Here is a 21,257-nt window from a genome sequence, read left to right as displayed (position 1 = left end):
AGTCTCCAACTATCCAGAGTGCAATGAGTGATAGTGAGACATGTACCCTGTTAAAATGCAATCCACGAGCAGGATATGGATTGTGACTTCAACTGAGAAAAAATACACACACACACGATATTTGTGAAGTTAATTTATCAACTATTATTATTACCTGAGAGGGTTGGAACCTGATTGTTTATATCACAGTGCAAATTAATATCTTATGACATGAATGGAAGTGGCCCCTGTGGATCGATCCTATTAAGATCAGGAACTTTGGGCACTGACGGGTGGGGGTAAACCGTCGGTCTGTATCCCATCACCTCTGAGTATTAAGGGGGCTGGATCTAATCAATGTTCATATGTAAGCCAGTGCTTAGGTGCCGTAGAAAATGCTGAAATGTATAGATTTACACCCCAGTATGAATCAGAGGAACAGGTTTGGCAGTGGTCAGATTTCAAGTCATCTTTCCACTCTCTAGATGTTGGAACATGAGATCGAGATTGAAAATAGATGCAGTTCACATAATTGTGGAAGAGGTTGAGCAGAGAGAAGAAATTCAAATACCTGCACTGAAAATACTGCACTCCTTCATGTGTCCCATTGTGTTTTCCTCGTTCAGGATTGTCCCATTCTACTCCAAGCCAGATTCCTTGAAAACAAACGATGCACTTGTATCATTTGAACTTCATATTTCATCTGCCTGTCAAATCTTGTAACACACATTCTAATGGTTACTTGTCATGTCATCTAAAACTGTCACCTGTCCCAGAATTACTTCAGCAATCTCAGCAAGCACAATCAGTATGACTCTTCTTCAGAACTGAATGAGGCTGGAAATTGTGCTTTCTACCCTATTGATGGGGGAGTCGCTAACAGAACAGATGGTGAGGGTGTCCAGAGCAAAAGACAGAGGTGGTAATGATGGTAAAAGAGAAAAAGGAATGCAAAATAGGTGTAAAATGATAGGTGTCTAAAGGAAATAATGGGCCCACTTTTCCGCTGTAACCCCTTTTTCTTCATTGATCTTTTCCAGAGACAGTGAATTCCTTCTCTCTTGACCCCATTTTAACTTTTTCTTTCTGGTCTCCCAGAATTCTAGTGAAATTGAGCATAACCCTCAAGGTTTCCTCAGCTTTTAGCAAGATTGAAATACTACCTCAGCAACCTTTTTATGTGTCCAAATGATCTATCACAGGCATTGTGTTGGTGTCAACTGCATTAGGATGCTGGCTGGGTGAGCTGAAATGGTAAGCTACATGGGCTGAATGCTTTAAATTTTACCTCAACTTTCAATATTCACACTACCTCAGATTCCTTATGTTTTTATATATCATAGCCCCCCCTCCCCTCCAGTTTTAATTTCCAAAAATATATCTCTGTTTCATAAAATGTTTTTTTAAACTCATACTGAATTCTCCTCTGACTTTTCATTTTCTTTTCCAATAGTTTGTTGGATTCCCTCTTTCAGGCACTGTTTCTCTACTTTGTCCCATTCCACGGAACGCAATTATCCTTGAGGCTTCTTGGCTCTCAATTGCTCCTACCAGTTCATACTCTCTTGCTTTCTAATTCAATCCTCTTTGATCCCAAATTTCAGCAGCTGCTCATTCCTTCCTGAGTCCAACATCCAAGGTCCTACAACTGAAGTGACCATCTAACACGGCCCGGTGAACACTATCTCTCCTTGACTAATAGACTGTATGTCTTGTTGTTATCTATTTATGTAAACTCCATCTCCTGGTGTGTGCGCACGTGCACGTGCACACGTTTAAATAAACAATGTATCCAAAACATTTATGAAAAATATTGCCACCATTGTTCTCTACAGGAGAATGAAGATTCAAATCAAAACAGCTGTGCACATTAGAGCAATTTGTAAAGTCTATGGTACAGTTTTTGTTTACTCAGTTAATGATGGAAAATTGAAATAATATCAACTTACATTGGTCCAAAGTATAAAAAGAAAGCACATGTATCTCTACAGGTATACCAAGGTGCTTTAGAGTCAGTGAAATATCTTTTGTAGCATGGTCACTGTTGTAATGTAGAAGACATAGGGGCCAATTTGTACACAGCATTGTGATAACGAGCAACCAGTCTGTTTAAATTGGGTAGTTGAAGGATAAATATTGCACAGTACATGGTGAAAAACTCTTATACTCTTCTTCAAAGTACTGCTATGGGTTTCTAAACTTCTAAGGTAGATGAAATCTCCACTGAACATCTCTGCAATACAGCACTTTAGACAATGCAGCTTACTACTGCGCTGTGCGCGTCAGAATGGATCTCTTACTCACGTCTCTAAAGTTGAACTTGAACTCAATCTTGAGTCTTCAAAATGGGAGTGTTATTCCCCTGAGCTACAGCTAACAGAGATAAAGTACCAACTGCACACCAATCTAATATCAAATGGGAATGATATGGGGAGTATTGTCACCATATAGACTGCTGCGATTTCAGAAGGAGGTTTACCACCACCATCTTGGGGTAAGTAACAGACACTGGCCGTGCCAATGACACCTATATCCTACCAAAGAAGAAAGAAACCTCCACCAATTCTCAAACTTTTTGGGGTCAAGTCCAGGAACTCCTCCTTCCAGTGATTGAATAATACAAAGAGAACTTTTCTTCAATGTGAGAATTACCTCAACAAGCATGAATAGAATCAGAAAGATTATTATTTAACTATACCGGGTGCTGATGGGACCGTTCCTACAAAGCGTACAGTCCCGTATTCGTCCCGATAGATGATTCTTCTGCCCACAGCATCGCAAGGCACACTGTCACTCTGTGTCATCTCTGAGATATTTCAATCTCTGATGGCTCGTCCAAATCTGAACAGAAATTGAAAAGAGATAGATCAGATTATCCCCACAATATATGACTGTGTTGAGCTCAATCTGATAGAATTGGCAGGTTTCTGCACACATCATCCTCTCTCTAACTTCTGCAACTTCCCTTAGGCTCAAACAATGAACAACGTCATTCCATCCTTAAAACCTGTGGTAGCTCTTTGAAAGAATTATCCAAAGTGGAACATGGAAATTATAGTCCAATTAGTCCTTCATGCCTATTCCACCATTCGCAGAGATCAGGCTAAATTGTGACCCAACTGCGCTCATCTCTTTTCCTTTAATACATTTGGAAACAAGATATTCAATTTGAGATTTAAAATTAACTGAGCTGCCATCAATTGTTTTATGGAAGGGGACTCCTAACATTTACAATGCTTTGTGTGCAGAAATTTTCTTAATTTCACTTCTGAAAGGTCTGGCTCCAACTTGTAGACGATGTCCCTTGTCCTCAATATCCCAGCCAGCAGAAAGTCTCTGTCCATTTATCCAATTTACTCCCCTTAATATTTGAAAATTGATTAAATAGATTAGATTAGACTTACAGTGTGGAAACAGGCCCTTCGGCCCAACAAGTCCACACCGACCCGCCGAAGCGAAACCCACCCATATCCCTACATTTACCCCTTACCTAACACTACGGGCAATTTAGCATGGCCAATTCACCTGACCCGCGCATCTTTGGACTGTGGGAGGAAACCGGAGCACCCGGAGGAAACCCACGCAGACACGGGGAGAACGTGCAAACTCCACACAGTCAGTCGCCTGAGTCGGGAATTGAACCCGGGTCTCTTAAAGTTCTAAATTTCAGAGAGGACAGGAAAATGGGAACATTCAACCCCTTAGCCTTTTCTGCCGTTCAGTGAGATTACATCTGATCTTTGGCCAAACTCCATACATTGCCATTGGCCCATATCCCTTAAGACCTTTGCTTCACAAAAATATATCGGCCTCAAATTTAAAATTAACAACTGGTCCAGTATCCACCGCCATTTGTGGAAGAGAATTCTAAACATCTTTGATTTGATTTATTATTGTCACATGTACCTAGGTGCAATGAAAAGTTTTGTTTTGCGTGCAGTACAGGCAGATCATACCATACAAACTGCATTGGGGTAATAGAACAGAGAGAGAAACACAATGTTACAGCTACAGAGAAGGTGCACAGGGAGAGATCAACATTAAATTGAAAATTTAAGAGGTCCATTCAGAAGTCTAATCACAGGGGGGAAGAATCTGTTCTTGAATTTGTTGCTACCTGTGTTTAAAAGCTTTTGTATTTTCTGTTTGACGGAAGAAATTGGAAGAGATTATAACTGGGATAGGAGGGGTCTTTGATCATGTTGGCTGCCTTCCCAAGGTAGTAAGAAGTATAGATGGAGTCAATGCATGGAAGGTTGGCTTGTGAGATGCACTGGGCTGTATTCGCAACTCTCTGATTTCTTATGGGTCTGGGCAGAACAGGCTGTGATGCATCCGGGAGAATACTTTCTATGGTGCATCTATAAAAATCAGTAAGAGTCTTTGTGAACTCGCTGCCGTGTGTGCGTAGAAGAGCTTCCTAACGTCTCTCCTGAATGGTCTAGCCCTAATTCTCAGACTATGCCCCCTAGTATAGCATCTCCAACCAGTGGAAATAGTTTATCTTGCTGTACCCTGTCTTTTCCTGTAATATCTTGAAGACTTCAATCAGATCAACCCTTAGCCTTCTGAACTCGAGAAAACAGGCCTTATCTGTATAATCTCTCCTCAAACTTAACTCCTGAAGTCCAGATACCGTTCTTGTAAACCCATGTTGTACTCCCTCCAAGACTAATAATATCCTTCCTAAGAATACAACCATAGTTTATGTAGTTAGTCTTATTCCCCTGTTTTTCTCCCACAATTCTGTGATTTACCTCCCACCTTAACCAATTAGAGTCAGAGAGACAGATGTACCGCATGGAAACAGACCTTTCTGTCCAACCCGTCCATGCTGACCTGATATCCTAAATTAATCTAAATGCCATTTGCCAGCATTTGGGTCTAAACCCTTCCTATACATTTACCCATCCAGCTGCCTTTTAAATGTTGTATTTGTACCAGTCTTCACTACTTCCGCTGGCAATTCATTCCATAGACATACCATCACCTACGTGAAAATCCTGCCCCTTGGGTCCTTTTTAAAACTTTCCCCTCTCACCTTAACCTATGCCCTCTTGGTTTGGACTCTCCAACCTCTGGGAAAAGACCTTGGCTATTCACCCTATCCATGCCCCTCACAATTTTGTAAACCTCCATAAGGTCAATCCTCAGCCTCTGACACTCCGAGGAATGTAGCCCTAACCTATTCAACTTCCTCCTATGGCTCAAACCCACCAACTCTGGCAACAACTTTGTAAACTTTTCTGAACCCTTTCGTTTCGCAACATCTTTCCTATATTTGGGAGAACAGAGCTGAACACAGTATTCCATAAGTGGCCTAACCAATGTTAAGTACAGCCACAAAATGACCTCCCAACTCCTTTACTTAATGCATTAACCAATAAAACATACCAAAGACATTCTTCACTATTTTGTTTACCTACGATTCCACTTTTAAAGAACTATGAACCTGCACTCCAAGGTCGCTTTGTTCAGCAACACTCCCCAGGACCTGACCATTAAGTGTCTAAGTCCTGCTCTGATTTGTCTTTCTAAGGTGCAGCACCTCACATTTATCAAATTAAATTCCACCTGCCACTCCTTATCCAACCTGATCAAGGTCCCGTTGTACTGAGGTAACCTTTTCTGCTGTCCGCTACACCTCCAATTTTGGTGTCAACTGCAAACTTACTAACCATACCTATGTTCACATCCAAATCATTTATATAAATGACAGTGACCTAGCACTGATCCTTTGGGCACACCGCTGGTCACAGGCCTCCAGTCTGAAAAGCAACCCTCCACCACCACCCTCTTTCTTCCAACTTTGAGCCAGTTCTGGATCCATATGGCTAGTTCTCCCTATATTCCAATGTGATCTAACCTTGCTAAACAGTCTACCATGAGGAACTTTGTCGAACACCTTCGAATGACCTTTCGAAAGTTGTTTCGAATTTGCTTTCATTACCCTATATCAGGCACTGTATTCTAGATTGTAACAATTTACTGCCTTAGTAGGTTTGTCTTAATCTCCCTGCTGGCATTTTGTTAATATCTTTACTCCTTTGTTTCGTGATTACTGAATCTCCTGCCAGGGAAACACTCTCCCTATCTACTACTCATAATTTAGGGACAAAACATTTCTGCTTAATCTTCTTGTAAAACCATTATAATATTTGGCTCATTAAGTTCATGCCTTTTAAGGAGAACAACCTTGATTTCTCTGAATGTGGACAAAACAAAAGAGATGGTTGTTAACTTCAGGAGAGCGCGGAGTGACCACACTTCCTCGAATACAGATGGCTGCCCCATGGAGATTGTGAACAGCATCAAATTTCTTGATGTCCACCTGGCAGAGAGTCTCACCTGGTTCCTCAACACCAGCTGCTTTGCCAAGGAAGCCCAGCAGTGCCCCTGCTTTCTGGGTAGACTGAGGAAAGCCCACCTCCCTATCCTCACCACATTCTATAGAGGGTTCATTGAGAGTACTCTGAGCTGCTGCGTCACTGCCTGGTTGGGGAGTTGCACCGTCTCAGATTGCAAAAGCCTACAACGGATAGTGAGGACAGCAAGAAGATCATCGGGGTCTCTTTCCCTCCATTACAGACATTTACACCACACTCTGCACCAAAAAGGCTAACAGCATTGTGGAAGACCCCATACGCTCCTCGCTCAAACTCTTCTCCGTCCTGCCATTTGGCAGAAGATATCGGAGCATACAGTCTCTCATGGCCAGGCTGTCGAACAGTATCTTCCCCCAAGCCATCAGGCTCCTTAACACTGTATGATTGGACTGTTTTCCATCCCAAATTCTTTGCACTATTTTGAATTGCTGCTAGAACAATGTCTATTAATTATCATTCTTTCACTACACTGCAATTTGCGTGTTTTGCATTTCTTATGCATTTTATGTCACCCTTTGTATGATTGTGTAGTTTGTGCTGTCCACGTAGGTCTGGAGGAACGCTGTCTCTTTTTGTTTTACTGTGTCAGTTATATATGGTAGAAATGACTCTACTTGTCTGCATCTGCTCTAATACCTCAACATAGTCATAAAAACATCTTTCCTAAAGTGTGTTAACTAGAACTGAAGACAGTACACCAGCTAGGACATTAACTAAAAAAAAGTTAAAGATAGCATCAAACTTGAAGAAAAATGCATATAATGAAATTATGGGTGGCAGTTCAGAAAATTCTACAGATCAAAAACCACAAAGTTTGACAAACATAAGGAGGGAAAAATTAAAGAGTATGAGAGAACACTAGCTAGAAATACAGCTATCATAGGAAAGATTAGAAGCTTCTGTTGAAGATGTAATAGTAGGGAAACGGTGCAAAATCAACATGGTTTTGTGAAAGGAAAATCCTATTTAAACAACTTATTGAAATTCATCGAGTAAGATGGGCTGTGAATAAAAGGAACAAGTGGATGTACAAATTTAAAATGACATTTGATAAGGTATTGCAAACATTATTGTGGAAAATACAGAAAACAGTAGGCATAAATGACTCATTTTCTAATTAGCAAGATATATCAAATGGTGGGCCATTGCAGTCCTGAGGCCTCAACTTTTTAATTTATGCAAGTGGTTACCAAATTTGCTGTAGGAAATTAAGTTGTGAAGAGGAAATAAGGAGGTCATAAAGTGATTCAAATAGATTTAGAGTTGACATAGATTTGGCAAATGGAGTATAATATGGGAAAATACAGAATTGTCCATCTTGACAATTATCAAATTGGTTAAGAGATTGCACACCTCTGAAACACAGAACAATCTGATTTTTTAGTAAATGACTCAGTGGGGGGGGAAACAGTATGCAGATACAGCAACTAATTAGACTTAATATAAAGCTTATTGTTTATTACAAAATAAACGGAGTACAAAATTAGGGAAGTTATACTTCAGTTGTACATCACTGATATTAAATTTTGTTTTCATTCATTTGTGGGAAGTGAGCATCACCACTGGCCAGCATTTATTGCAGTCCCTCACTGCCCTTGTGGTAGTGAGCTCCCTTCTTGAACTGCTTCAGTTCATGTCGGTAGACCCAGGATGCCATTAAGGAGGGAATTGCAGGAGTCTGGCCCAGCAAAAATAAAGGAATTTGGAGTACTCTGTAAGGTACTGGTTACCTTATTAAAGGAAGAATGTAAAAGCATTGGGAATAGTTCAGAGAAGATTTATAAGACTAATAGCTGGAACAGGCAGATTATCTTATGAGGAAAGGTCGGACAGGCTAGGCTTATATCTTTGGAGTTTAGAAGATTAAGAAGAGATCGAGACATACAAGATGCTGAAGGATCTTGATGGCAGATGTAGAGAGAACATCTTCTGACAGAATCAGGAACTAGAGGTCACCTATGTAAGAAAGAGATGTGCAGAACTTTTTTTCCTCAGAGGATTCTGGGTCTTGAGCACTTCCTTTTTCAAAGGCAATGGAAGCAGAGTCCTTGAATATCTTTTAATGAAGATTCTTAAGCTAATGGGTGAAAGGCTTTGAGAGCAGATGGGGGTGTGGAATAATCGAATCAGCCTATAAAAGAAACAACATATTGGAGGCAACTTTGACTTGGTCTTGCTAAAGGTGGCCTAAGCAGCTAAGAGGCATGTGATTCCCTAAGTATGAGTTATAATTGGCACCAATGCAAAACACTTTATCTTCTGTTTTATCTTATCAACCTGAATTAATTAAATGATTGTGTTTGCTAGTCATTAAGATTAGAGATAAAACATGCATGGTAAAGAACAAAAGATGGCAATATCATAACTAAAACATTACAGTGGTATTCTCAGGTATGGCTGCACTGTGGGAGAAGTCTGTATTAGCAATGGTAGAGTAGCTAATAGGATGAAAGGTTCTGTTGTGGGTATAATGGGGTTGAATATGTTGACAAATATGACTGATATTGCACTAGAATGCTCTTGTAGCCTGGCAAATTCAGAATAAATCAATGAGTGAGGTCAAAGTGGAGAGGTGATGGATAACTGTGAATAGGGAATAGCACAAGGTGGACCGATGAGTTCCAGACATTAAGATCCAAATCTCTCACTGAGATTAGATGTTCTGAGTTTAGAGCCTGGAGATGAAAAATTTGAAATGTGAAGTCAATTTCTCACAGCCAATCAGTTCTAACAACTTCTCCAAACGAGTGACAGGAAAGGTACAGACCTTCATTCTAGTTCAAGTGGGTTGCTGGAAGCCCAGTAATTGGATGAGAATTAAATTAAGGAATTTATAGAGTCATACAGCACAGAAACTGACCCTTTGGTCCAACTAGTCCATGCCAACCATGTTTCCAAACTAAATTAGTTCCACCTGCCCGTGTTGGGCCCATATCCCTCCAAACCTTTCCCATTCATGTACTTATCCAAACATCTTTTCAATGCTGGAACTGCACCGCATTTACCACGTTCTCTGGCAGTTCATTCCACACACTAACCACTCTCAGTGTAAAGAAGTTGCCTCACAAGCCCTTTTTAAATCTTGGTCCTCTCACCTTAAAAATATACCCCTGAGTTTTGAACACCCCATCCTCAGGAAAAGCTATTAAGCTAAGAACATAGAACAATACAGCGCAGAACAGGCCCTTCGACCCTCGATGTTGCGCTGACCTGTGAACTATTTTCAGCTCGTCCCCCTACACTATCCCATCATCATCCATGTGCTTATTCAAGGACTGTTTAAATCTCCCTAACGTGGCTGAGTTGACTACATTGGCAGGCAGGACATTCCACGCCCTGACCACTCTCTGAGTAAAGAACCTGCCTCTGACATCTGTCTTAAATTTAACACCCCTCAATTTGTAGTTATACCCCCTCGTACAAACTGACGTCATCATCCTGGGAAAAAGACTTCCACTGTCCACCCTATCTAATCCTCTGATCATCTTATATGTCTCTATCAAATCTCCTCTTAGCCTTCGTCTTTCCAATCAGAACAGACCCCAGTCTCACAGCCTTTCCTCATAAGGCCTTCCCTCCAGAACAGGCAACATCCTGGTAAATCTCCTCTGCACCTTTTCCAATGCATCCACATCCTTCCCGAAATATGGCCACTGGAACTGTACACAATATTCCAAGTGTGGCAGCATTAGCGTCCTAACACACTGTATGCCTTCTTAACAGCACTTTCCATCTGGGTGGCAGCTTTCAGGGATCTATGCACGTGGACTCCAAGATCCCTCTGCACATCCACACTACCAAGAATATTAGATTAGATTAGATTACTTACAGTGTGGAAACAGGCCCTTCGGCGCAACAAGTCCACACCGACCCGCCGAAGCGCAACCCACCCATACCCCTACATTTACCCCTTAACTAACACTACGGGCAATTTAGCATGGCCAATTCACCTGACCCGCACATCTTTGGACTGTGGGAGGAAACCGGAGCACCCGGAGGAAACCCACGCAGACACGGGGAGAACGTGCAAACTCCACACAGTCAGTCGCCTGAGTTGGGAATTGAACCCGGATCTCAGGCACTGTGAGACAGCAGTACCAACCACTGTGCCCACCGTGCCGCCCACTAATCTTTCCATTGACTCAGTACTCTGCCTTACTGTTATTCTTCCCAAAGTGCATCATCTCACATTTAGCTGCACTGAACTCCATTTGCCACCTCTCACCCAATTTTGCAGTTTATCCAAGTCCCGCTGCAACCTGTAACATTCTTCCAAACTGTCCACTACTCCACCGACTTTAGTGTCATCTGCAAATTTACTAATCCATCCACCCATGCCTATGTCTAAGTCATTTATAAACATGACAAACAGCAGTGATCCCAAAACAGATCCTTGTGACACACCACTCGTAACCAGACTCCAAGCTGAATATTTTTCATCAACCACCACTTTCTTTCAGAAAGCCAGTTTCTAATCCAAACTGTTATCCAATCACCCTCAATCCCATATTGACTATCTGAAATCAAATTGTTGCTTGCGAGATGATTATAAATCTTATCTCTTATAATCCTACAACAAAAGTCAGGCTCACTGGTCTAAACTTCATCTCTACTGCCCTTCTTGAACAAGAGTACAACATTTGCAATCCTCCAGTCTTCTGGTACTAAACCTGTGGACAATGACGACTCAAAGATCAAAGCCAAAGGCTTTGCTATCTCCTCCCGAGCTTCCCAGAGAATCCTCGGTTAAATCCCATCTGGCCCAGAGGACTTGACTACTTTCACTCCTTCTAGAATTGATAACACCTGTGCGTAACTAACCTTGATCCTTTCCAGTCTAAAATCTTGTACCTCATTATTCTCCTCTACAATATTCTCCTTTTTTCTTAGATTAGATTAGACTTACAGTGTGGAAACAGGCCCTTCGGCCCAACAAGTCCACACCGACCCGCCGAAGCGCAACCCACCCATACCCCTACATTTACCCCCTACCTAACACTACGGGCAATTTAGCTTGGCCAATTCACCTGACCCGCACATCTTTGGACTGTGGGAGGAAACCGGAGCACCCGGAGGAAACCCACGCAGACACGGGGAGAACGTGCAAACTCCACACAGTCGCCTGAGTCGGGAATTGAACCCGGGTCTACAGGCGCTGTGAGGCAGTAGTGCTAACCACTGTGCCACCGTGCCACCCACTTTTCTTGAGTGAAAACCGATGAGAAATGTTCGCTTAGCACCTCTCCGAACTCCACAGGGTCCACATTCAACTTCCCACTTCTGTCTTTGACTGGCCCTATTCCTACTCTAGTCATCCTTTTATTCCTCACATACCTAATGAAAGCTTTAGGGTTCTCTTTTATTCTATTTGCTAAAGATTGTTCGTGTCCTCTCTTTGCTCTTCTCAACTCTCTTTAAATCCTTCCTAGCTTATCTGTAACTCCCCATTGCCTCATCTGAACCATCTTGCCTCATCAACACATAAGCCTCCTCCTCCTTCCTAACAAGAGATGCAATTTCTGTAGTAAACCACGATTCCCTTATCTTATCACTTCCTCCCTGCCCAACAGAGACAAACCTATCAAGGACACGCAATATCTGTTCCTTAAACCAGCTCCACATTTCCATTGTCTGCATCCCCTGCATTTTGCTACCCCATTCTATGTATCCTAATTATAGAGTCATAGAGATGTACAGCACGGAAACAGACCCTTCGATCCAACCCGTCCATGCCGACCAGATATCCCAACCCAATCTAGTCCCACCTGCCAGCACTTGGCCCATATCCCTCCAAACCCTTCCTATTCATATACCCATCCAAATGCCTCTTAAATGTTGCAATTGTACCAGCCTCCACCACTTCCTCTGGCAGCTCATTCCATACGCGTACCACCCTCTGCGTGAAAAAGTTGCCCCTTAGGTCTCTTTTATATCTTTCCCTTCTCACCCTAAACCTATGCCCTCTAGTTCTGGACTTCCCAACCCCAGGGAAAAGACTTTACCTATTTATCCTATCCATGCCCCTCATAATTTTGTAAATCTCTATAAGGTCACCCCTCAGCCTCCGACGCTCCCGGGAAAACAGCCCCAGCCTCTCCCTGTAGCTCAGATCCTCCAACCCTGGCAATATCCTTGTAAATCTTTTCTGAACCCTTTCAAGTTTCACAACATCTTTCCGATAGGAAGGACACCAGAATTGCATGTAATATTCCAACAGTGGCCTAACCAATGTCCTGTACAGCTGCAACATGATCTCCCAACTCCTGTACTCAATACTCTGACCAACAAAGGAAAGCATGCCAATCGCCTTCTTCACTGTCCTATCACCTCGCATTTATCCGAATTAAACTCCATCTGCCACTTCTCAGCCCATTGGCCCATCTAGTCCAGATTCTGTTGTAATCTGAGGTAACCCTCTTCGTTGTCCACTACACCTCCAATTTTGGTGTCATCTGCAAACTTACTAACTGTACCTCTTATGCTCGCATCCAAATCATTTATGTAAATGACAAAAAGTAGAGGGCCCAGCACCGATCCCTGTAGCACTCCACTGGTCACAGGCCTCCAGTCTGAAAAACAACCCTCCACCACCACCCTCTGTCTTTTACCTTTGAGCCAGTTCTGTATCCACATGGTTAGTTCTCCCTGTATTCCATGAGATCTAACCTTGCTAATCAGTCTCCCATGGGGAACCTTGTCGCACACCTTACTGAAGTCCATATCGATCACATCTACTGCTCTGCCCTCATCTATCCTCTTTGTTACTTCTTCAAAAAACTCAATCAAGTTTGTGAGACATGATTTCCCATGCACAAAGCCATGTTGACTATCCCGAATCAGTCCTTGCCTTTTCAAATACATGTACATCCTGTCCCTCAGGATTCCCTCCAACAACTTGCCCACCACTGACGTCAGACTCACTGGTCTATAGTTCCCTGGCTTGTCCTTACCGCCCTTCTTAAACGTGGCACCTCACCTGTGACTATCGACGATACACATATCTCAGCAAGAGGCCCAGCAATCACTTCTCTAGCTTCCCAAAGAGTTCTCGGGTACACCTGATCAGGTCCTGGGGATTTAACCAACCTTAACTGTTTCAAGACATCCAGCACTTCCTCCTCTGTAATCTGAACATTTTGCAAGATGTCACCATCTATTCTTGCCTAATCACATTATAATTGCCCTTGCCCCATCGATAACTCTTGACCTGTGGCACGTACCTATCCCTTTCCATTGCTAAACTAAACGTAACTGAATTATGGTCACTCTCTCCAAAGTGCACACCTACAACTCAATCAAACACCTGGCCTGGTTCATTACCAAGTACCAGATCCAGTGTGGCCTTTCTTCTCATCAGCCCTTCGACATACTGTGTCAGGAAAACCTCCTGTACACACTGGACAAAAACTGACCCATCTGACGTACTAGAGTTAAAGCATTTCCAGAGTCTAGATTAGAGTGGTGCTGGAAAAGCACAGCAAGTCAGGCAGCATCTAAGAAGCACGAAAATCGACGTTTTGGGCAAAAGCCCTTCATCAGGAATATAACATTTCCAGTCAATGCTGGGGACGTTAAAGTTCCCCGTAATGACCACCCTGTTCCTTTCACTCCTACCCAGAATAATTTTGCCAATCGTCTCTTCCACCTCCCTGGAACTCTGCAGAAGCCTCTAAAAAAACTCCAAGCAGTGTGACCTGCCCTCTCCTGTTTCTAATCTCAGCCCACACTACTTCAGTAAATGAATCATCGTCAAAAGTTCTTTCAACCACCGTTATACTGTCCTTGACTAACAAGGCCACACCTCCCCCTCTTTTACCACCTTGCCTGTTCTTAATGAAAGATCTAAACCCTGGAACCTGCAACATCCATTCCTCACCCTGCTCTATCCATGTCTCCGAAATGTGCACAACATCGAAGTCCCAGGTACCTACACATGCTGCAAGCTCACCTACCTTATTTTGGATACTTCTGGCGTTGAAGTAGACACACTTCAAACCAGCTTGCTGTCTGCCAGCACACTCCTGGGACCATGAATCCTGTCTCTGTCTTCCCTACTCTCATCCTCCTGTGCACTGCAACTACACCTCAGGTTCCCACCCCCTGCTGAGCTAGTTTAAACCCACCTGAATAGCACCAGCAAATTTCCCACCCAGGATATTGGTACCCCACTGTTTCAAGTGGAGACAGTTCTGTTTGTACAAGTCCCACCTTCCCCAGAATGAGCCCCAATTATCCAAGTACCTGAAACCCTCCCCCCTACACCATCCTTGCAGCCATGTGTTCAGCTGATATCTCTCCCTATTCCTTGCCTCGTTATCACGTGGCACGGGTAACAAACCAGAGATAACAACTCTATTTGTTCTAGCTCTCAGCTTCCACCCTAGCTCCCTGAAATCCTGCCTTACATCCCTATCCCTCTTTCTACCGATGTCATTGGTACCGACATGGACAACGACTTGAGGCTGGTCACCCTCTCCCTTCAGGATCCCAAAAATACGATCCGAGACATCACGGACCCTGGTACCTGGGAGGCAACACACCAACCGTGAGTCTCGGTCATTCCCAACAAACCTTCTATCTGACCCTCTAACTATTGAGTCCCCAATGACTAACCCTCTCCTCCTTTCCCTCCTTTCCTTCTGTGCAACAGGGACAGCTTATTTTCATCCTTCATGATTTTATAAAGGTCTATACAGCCCAGAGAAAAAAGTCCCAGCGTATCCAGCCTATTTTTATAACTCTAACCCTCCATTCCCAGCACCATGCTGGTAAGTGTTTCTGAACCCTCTCCAGTTTAATATTATCCTTTCTATAACAGGGCCACCAGAACTGCACACAGTATTCCAAAAATGGCCTCACCAACATCCTGTACAATCTCAACATGACATTCCAACTCCTATACTCAATGGGCTGAGCAACGAAGGCAAGAATGCTAAACACCTTCTTAACCCCCCTTTATACCCGTGATGCAAATTTCAAAGAATTATGTTCCTGAACCCCCCAGGTCTCTCTGTTCTACAACACCATTAATTTATCCAAATTAAACTCCATCTGCCCCTTCTCAGACCATTAACCCAACTGATCAAGATCCCTTTGTAATCTTAGATAACCTTCTTCACTGTCTACAACACCACCAATTTTTGTGTCATCCCCAAACTTACTAACCATATCTCCTATACTGTCATCCAAATCATTTAAATAAATGACAAACAAAAGGAAACCCAGTAGCAATCCCTGTGGAACACTGTTGGTCAGAGGCTCCAGTCCAAAAAAGCAACCTTCCTCCAACGCCCATTCTCATACCATGAAGACAATTCTGTATCCAGTTGGCAAACTCACCCTGAATAACGTGTTCTAATTTTACCAATTAGTCTACCATACAGAACCTTGTCAAAGGCATTATCAGAGTCCAAGTAATCAACAACTACCCCTCTGCCCTCATCAAGCTTTTTGATTACTTCCTCAAAAAACTCAGTCAAGTCTGAGACATGATTTGCCTTGTATAAAACCATGCTGACTATCCCCAATCATTCTTTGTCTCTTCAAAGCATGTAAACCCTATCTTTCAGAATCCCCTCCAACAATTTACCCACTGTCAAAATGTCAGACTCACAGGTCTATAATTCCCAGGCTTCCTCTTACAATTAAAAAGTACAACATTAGCCACCCTCCCGTCCTCAAGCACCTCATCTGTGTTCATAGATGATACAAACATTTCAGCTAGGGCACCTGCAATTTCCTCCCTAACTTCCCACAATGTCTTGGGGTACACTTATCTGCCTTTTTGTTTACTAAGACTTCCAGCATTTCCTCTTCTAAGATGTGAACTGTTTTCAAAACATCAATATTTATTTCTGAGTCTTCCAACCTCCATTTCCTTCATCACAGTAAAAAGTGACGTGGAATATTCATTTAATAGCTCTCCCATCTCCTGAGGTTCAACACAAAGATGATTTAATTAGTTTTTACGGGGCCCTAGTCTCTATAGTTGATCCTTTGTTCAATGTATTTGTAGAATCTCTTTGGATTATCCTTAACCTTATCTCATACCCCCTCTTTGCCTTCCTGATTTCCCTTTTAAGAATTCCATACACTCTTTCTATTCTTTCAGTGATTCATTTGATCAATTCTCTATCTAATATATGATTCTTTTTATTTTTGACTCAAACCTCAATACCTTTGTTCATCCATTGTTTCCTAATCTTATCAGCCTTATCTTTCACTCTAACAGGAACATAATGTCTCTGAACTCTCATTATCACACTTTTGAAAGCCTCCTACTTGTCAATTGTCCTTTTACCTGTGGACTTGAGAAAGTTCTTCTCTCATACCATTAAAATCTACCTTATTCAAATTAAGAACTTAAAAGAGTTATGGAAAAGGTCAAACGTTCCATAAAAATTAAAAACCTAAAGTGTTCGCCTATTATCACTTCAGTTACTTGCTCTGTCTTGTTACCCAAGAGGTTTTGCTCCTGGTTATTAGATTTGCTCCTTCTCTAGTAAGAACATTTACATATTGATAAATAAAATTTTCTTGAACACATTTAACAAATTCCTCACCATCCAAACCTTTAATACTATGGCAGCCCCATAATTAGAAAATAATTCTGGTAGGTTTTTTTTAGTAATTCATTTGATCATAGCATTTTTAAGTGATAGAAAAACCACTGTTAAATGACTGGTAAATGACTTTAATCAACATTTAAGTTTTGGGGCAAAGGTGAGTGTAAAGTAATTGAAGACAAAAGAATATCAGTGAAGAATTTCTTTTAAATTAAAAGAGATGACTTGCATTTATTTCATTCCTTTCCGAACCTTAGGACATCATAATGCATTTCAAAGCCATGAAGTAACTGAGGCATAGTGAATGTTGATATGCAGTGGATTATGGCAGTGATTTTGCCACTGAAAGTTCCCACAAATGCAGAGGAGTATGAGCCCTCTTGGGAAAAGCTCAGTTTGGAGCATCTGCAGAGCCCTGGTTTAAAGGACTGTAATGTTTGACTTTTTAAACTTTATTACTTTTATTTTTCTACTCCTGTAACTAAGATTTTGTACCGAGCTATTTTGTAGCTAAAGGTAGCACCATGTGTGGTGATGTTGTACACTTTACTCTTATTTTCACTGTACTCTTGCACGTGGAGAACAAAACCTAAATCTAAACTGCAAATAACCTGTTTAGAGATCGTGGCTGAAGCACTGATATTGTTCAGAATGTGGGAAGAACTCTTCCTTTAATACTTGCTTCTTAAGACCATTAGAAAGGGTGGTCAAAAACTTGAATTAACATGTCAACCGAAAGGTGGCACTCTCTCCATTGCAGAGCTTACAATCACAATCTTCTGATTCAGAGGCAAATGAAAGTGGGATTAGAACAGATTAGAAAAGAGCCTTAGATTTACTGTTAAAGGTACACTGGGGGAAGACAGAACTGAGAACTGAACAGAAGGAAGTGGCAAAATGCTGGCTTAAAAAAATCAAAAGAGCAATGGAGTAAAAGGCAATGTACAGCTCTTTGCATAAAGGAGCTTAATATAGAAAAGAATAGAGGTAGTCTCCAGGCTGTGAGAAGATAGATATAATTGTGTTTAAGATTCTGATCTCTGGAAAGGAAAACTACAGCAAGGTTAAAGAAGAGGGAAGATTCAATATTAATTTAAGCAGTATGATTTGGTGGTGTCTATTTGGAATTTTGCAGATCTTCAATGTCTTTGCCACTCTTATCCCAGTTTAGCAGTTTACAATTTCAGGCTGTCAACCTATGGAATGCCATTATTTACATGTTTATTAATTACCTAGATGAGGAAAATACATATGCTATACTGAGAATAGACAAAAAAAAGGTGTGAAGGCAAATGGTGAAAATGACAGTCAGCAGACAGAAATTGCTGAAAAGAGTGGGCAGAAACATGACAGAATGTGTTTGCTCATGCATCTTAACAGGAAGAATAAAGGACTGAATGTTGTTTAAATGGAGAAAGATGGCAAAAAGCCACAACACAGAGGAATTTGGGAGTCCTTGTGCATAAATCATAATAAGGCAACACACAAGTTCATCTGGCAATACGGATGGCAAACAGAAGGCTTGTCTTTATTTCAAAGGGAATGGATATTAGAACAGGAAAGTCTTGCTCATGTTATACAAGACATTAATGAGACCATTCCTGGAATATTGTGAACAGTTTTGGTCCCCGTATTTAGGGAAAAGTTTGTGTGTGTGTGTGTGTTGGGGCGGGGGGTTACTTAGGGGCTTACACTCTGAGGAAGGGAGTACAATAGGTTGGGTCTACACAGTGGAGTTTAGAAGACCAAGTGGTGACATTATTGAAACATACATAGAGGACTTGAGAGGTCGATTTGGAAAGGTCATTTCCCCTTTTGCGAGAATCTTGGATCATAGAGCATAATCTCAGAATAAGGGCTCACCTGCTGAAGACAGGGAGGGTAGTGAATTTGTGAAATTCTTTATCACAGAGGGCTGTAGAGGTTCAGACATTAAATAAATTCAAGGCTAAGACCAGGGAATTTTGAACCAGTAAGGGTTATGAAGAAACTGCAGCAAAGTGAGTTGAGGATGATCAGAGGTGTAGATTTGATGGAGTGAATGTCCAACCTTGCTGCCAAGCCTTGTGATCTTAAAGACAAGTGTAGGAATGATTCAAGGCTAGAGGGGGTGCTGTGGAACACATACCCATGGGATTTGACAAGATGATCCTGCAACTGTTATGGAACCAATGGGAACACATGGCCATTCAGCCCACTTCCACCACTAAAAGTGATCACAGTTCGTCTGTATCTTAACTGCATCGACTTTCCTTGGTTCTCCAATCTTTAATACTCATACCCAGGAAAACCTCAACAATACATATTTGAAACTGTTAATACAACACCCAGCCTTAACAACCAAACCGTGTGGGAGATAGGGTGCAGAAGAGATGTACCACAATGTCACTTGGGCTGGAATGATTTAGCTCTGAGATAGGCTGGGGTTGTTTTCCTTGAAAGAGAGAAGGCTGAGGTGATCTGACTGAAGTGGACAAAGTGATGAGGGGCACGAAGAAGAAGAGAAGTCTTCCAAAGCACAGGGGTCAAGAAGTAGGAATCACGTTTTTAAAGGCGAGGGACAGAGCTTTAGCCCGGATTTGAGGATTTTTATTTCCCCCTTTGCAGATGCTGGTGGTACAGAGAGCTCACTGCCTGAGAGGGTGGGAGCCCTGGTGACATGGAGCAGCTACTGAGATGAGCAGCTGAAGTGAGCCACAGGAAACCAGATTACACCAGTGCTGCAGAGTGGAATGGGGATGGATGGATGATCGGCGAGGACCCTGTGTGCCCCCACCCCCCGGTGAGCAGCCTCCCTCACGGTGAGGACACTGCCTCCCTGCTGCTGCTGCCCTGAGGGCTGACACTGTGGGGCATTCCCATCGCCTCTGCCCAGGGCCAGCGCCAGCGAACACTCAGGACATACCTCACTCAGGCCCTTCTGCCGCCTCCGTGTTTAAACCCCGCCCGTGACCGCGTTGGCGAGAGGAAGACCCCCCCCTCTCCTCTCCCTCTTTATCCGCTTCGGCGCCGACACAGAACCTTTTGTCGCCGTCTTCCAGCCCTGCTCGGTCACGGTCACTAGGGGCAACCCGCGGCCGGAACTGCTGTCAGAGCGCAGCGGTTTCCGCGTCGGAGACATTCCGTGAGGCAACCGAGTGACATCACTTCCGGGACGGAGAGGCCTGGTTCGGCGCCCTCTGCTGGCTGAAGGTGTGCGGTGCGGCCCCTGCTGGCGCCTGAGGCGCTTTATCCTTAAATACATTTAAAGTTTAGGCTCCTTTATTTTCCTCCAGCAGAGGAAACAAACTTTAAACACTTTTCAAAAGAACTAACAATAAACAAATGAAGTATTGTTGGTTAGTAGATGGGAAGTGAGTGGGCAGGACAGGAGCAGCACAGAGTGAGAGTCCCCTTCCTCCCAGGATTATTATAAAATAAAGTGTAGGTTTCACCCAAACTCCAGATTCACATCCAACCCCCCCCCCCCCCCCAAGCACCGCCTCAGGCAGGGGGTGACACAGGGGCCAACACAGGGGCCATCACATCCAAGCCCCCCCAGCACCGCCCCAGCCAGGGGCCGACCCACCCAACCCTCCCCCAGCACCGCCTCAGCCAGGGGTTAACACAGGGGCCATCACATCCAACCCTCCCAGCACCGCCCCAGGCAGGGGTCCACACAGGGGCCATCACATCCAACCCTCCCAGCACCGCCCCAGGCAGGGGTCCACACAGGGGCCATCACATCCAACCCTTCCAGCACCGCCCCAGGCAGGGGTCCACACAGGGGCCATCACATCCAACCCTTCCAGCACCGCCTCAGGCAGGGGGTGACACAAGGGCCATCACATCGAACCCTCCCAGCACCGCCTCAGTAAGGGGCTAACACTCCCTCGATGGTTTCAGGAATCCAAAAAAAAACAACAGGACCAACTGTTATCACATCAAAAACAAACCAAAAGTCGAATGGAAATTTATAGAAACAAAACAGAAACTTACTAAATCAAAACATTACCTTGGGGGTGGATGGAGAATGTCAGTCCCACGGCCCCTCCAGAGTCACCCGGGGGCAGTGAGGAAGGTCCAGCCCCTCCATGGCTCTCTCTCTGGGCTGGTTCATGTTCACCTTGTCCAGGTTAGAGATGGTACTACACACATCTGCAGTAGCTGGAATTTGAACCTCCTGGGTTAGAGGTAAGGACAGTATCACTGAGCCACCAGAGCCCTAATATTATGTTTAATACAACTACTCTAAAAACCAGCTGAGAACAAAATGCAAGTGTATTACAGGTCTTGTCTCAACCATTCCATTACACTCCAACGACCTACTCTATCACTTTTTGTTAAA

The 21,257-nt window shown here is 43.1% G+C and overlaps 1 protein-coding gene across 2 annotated transcripts in view; it reads right to left on the bottom strand.

Annotated features, from left to right (window-relative positions):
• tbce (tubulin folding cofactor E) overlaps positions 1-20,025 on the bottom strand; it is a 67,287-nt gene extending 47,262 nt beyond the window's left edge. The window contains exons 1-3 of one of the 2 annotated variants that reach the window (XM_060852633.1): positions 19,836-20,025; positions 2,678-2,820; positions 551-635 (exon numbers count right to left, since the gene is read on the bottom strand). In XM_060852633.1, coding sequence (XP_060708616.1) covers positions 551-635; positions 2,678-2,783 — 191 coding nt within the window. In that variant the 5' untranslated portion in view covers positions 2,784-2,820; positions 19,836-20,025. The remainder of the gene's footprint in view (positions 1-550; positions 636-2,677; positions 2,821-19,835) is intronic. The other variant, XM_060852642.1, reaches the window with a different exon arrangement.
• Positions 20,026-21,257: the final 1,232 nt, after the last annotated feature.

The sequence above is a fragment of the Hemiscyllium ocellatum genome, chromosome 3 (assembly GCF_020745735.1).
Source record: "Hemiscyllium ocellatum isolate sHemOce1 chromosome 3, sHemOce1.pat.X.cur, whole genome shotgun sequence".
Lineage (NCBI taxonomy): Eukaryota > Metazoa > Chordata > Chondrichthyes > Orectolobiformes > Hemiscylliidae > Hemiscyllium > Hemiscyllium ocellatum.
Note: the sequence above shows the minus strand (reverse complement) of the source record. Positions and strands in the feature narration are given on the sequence as shown.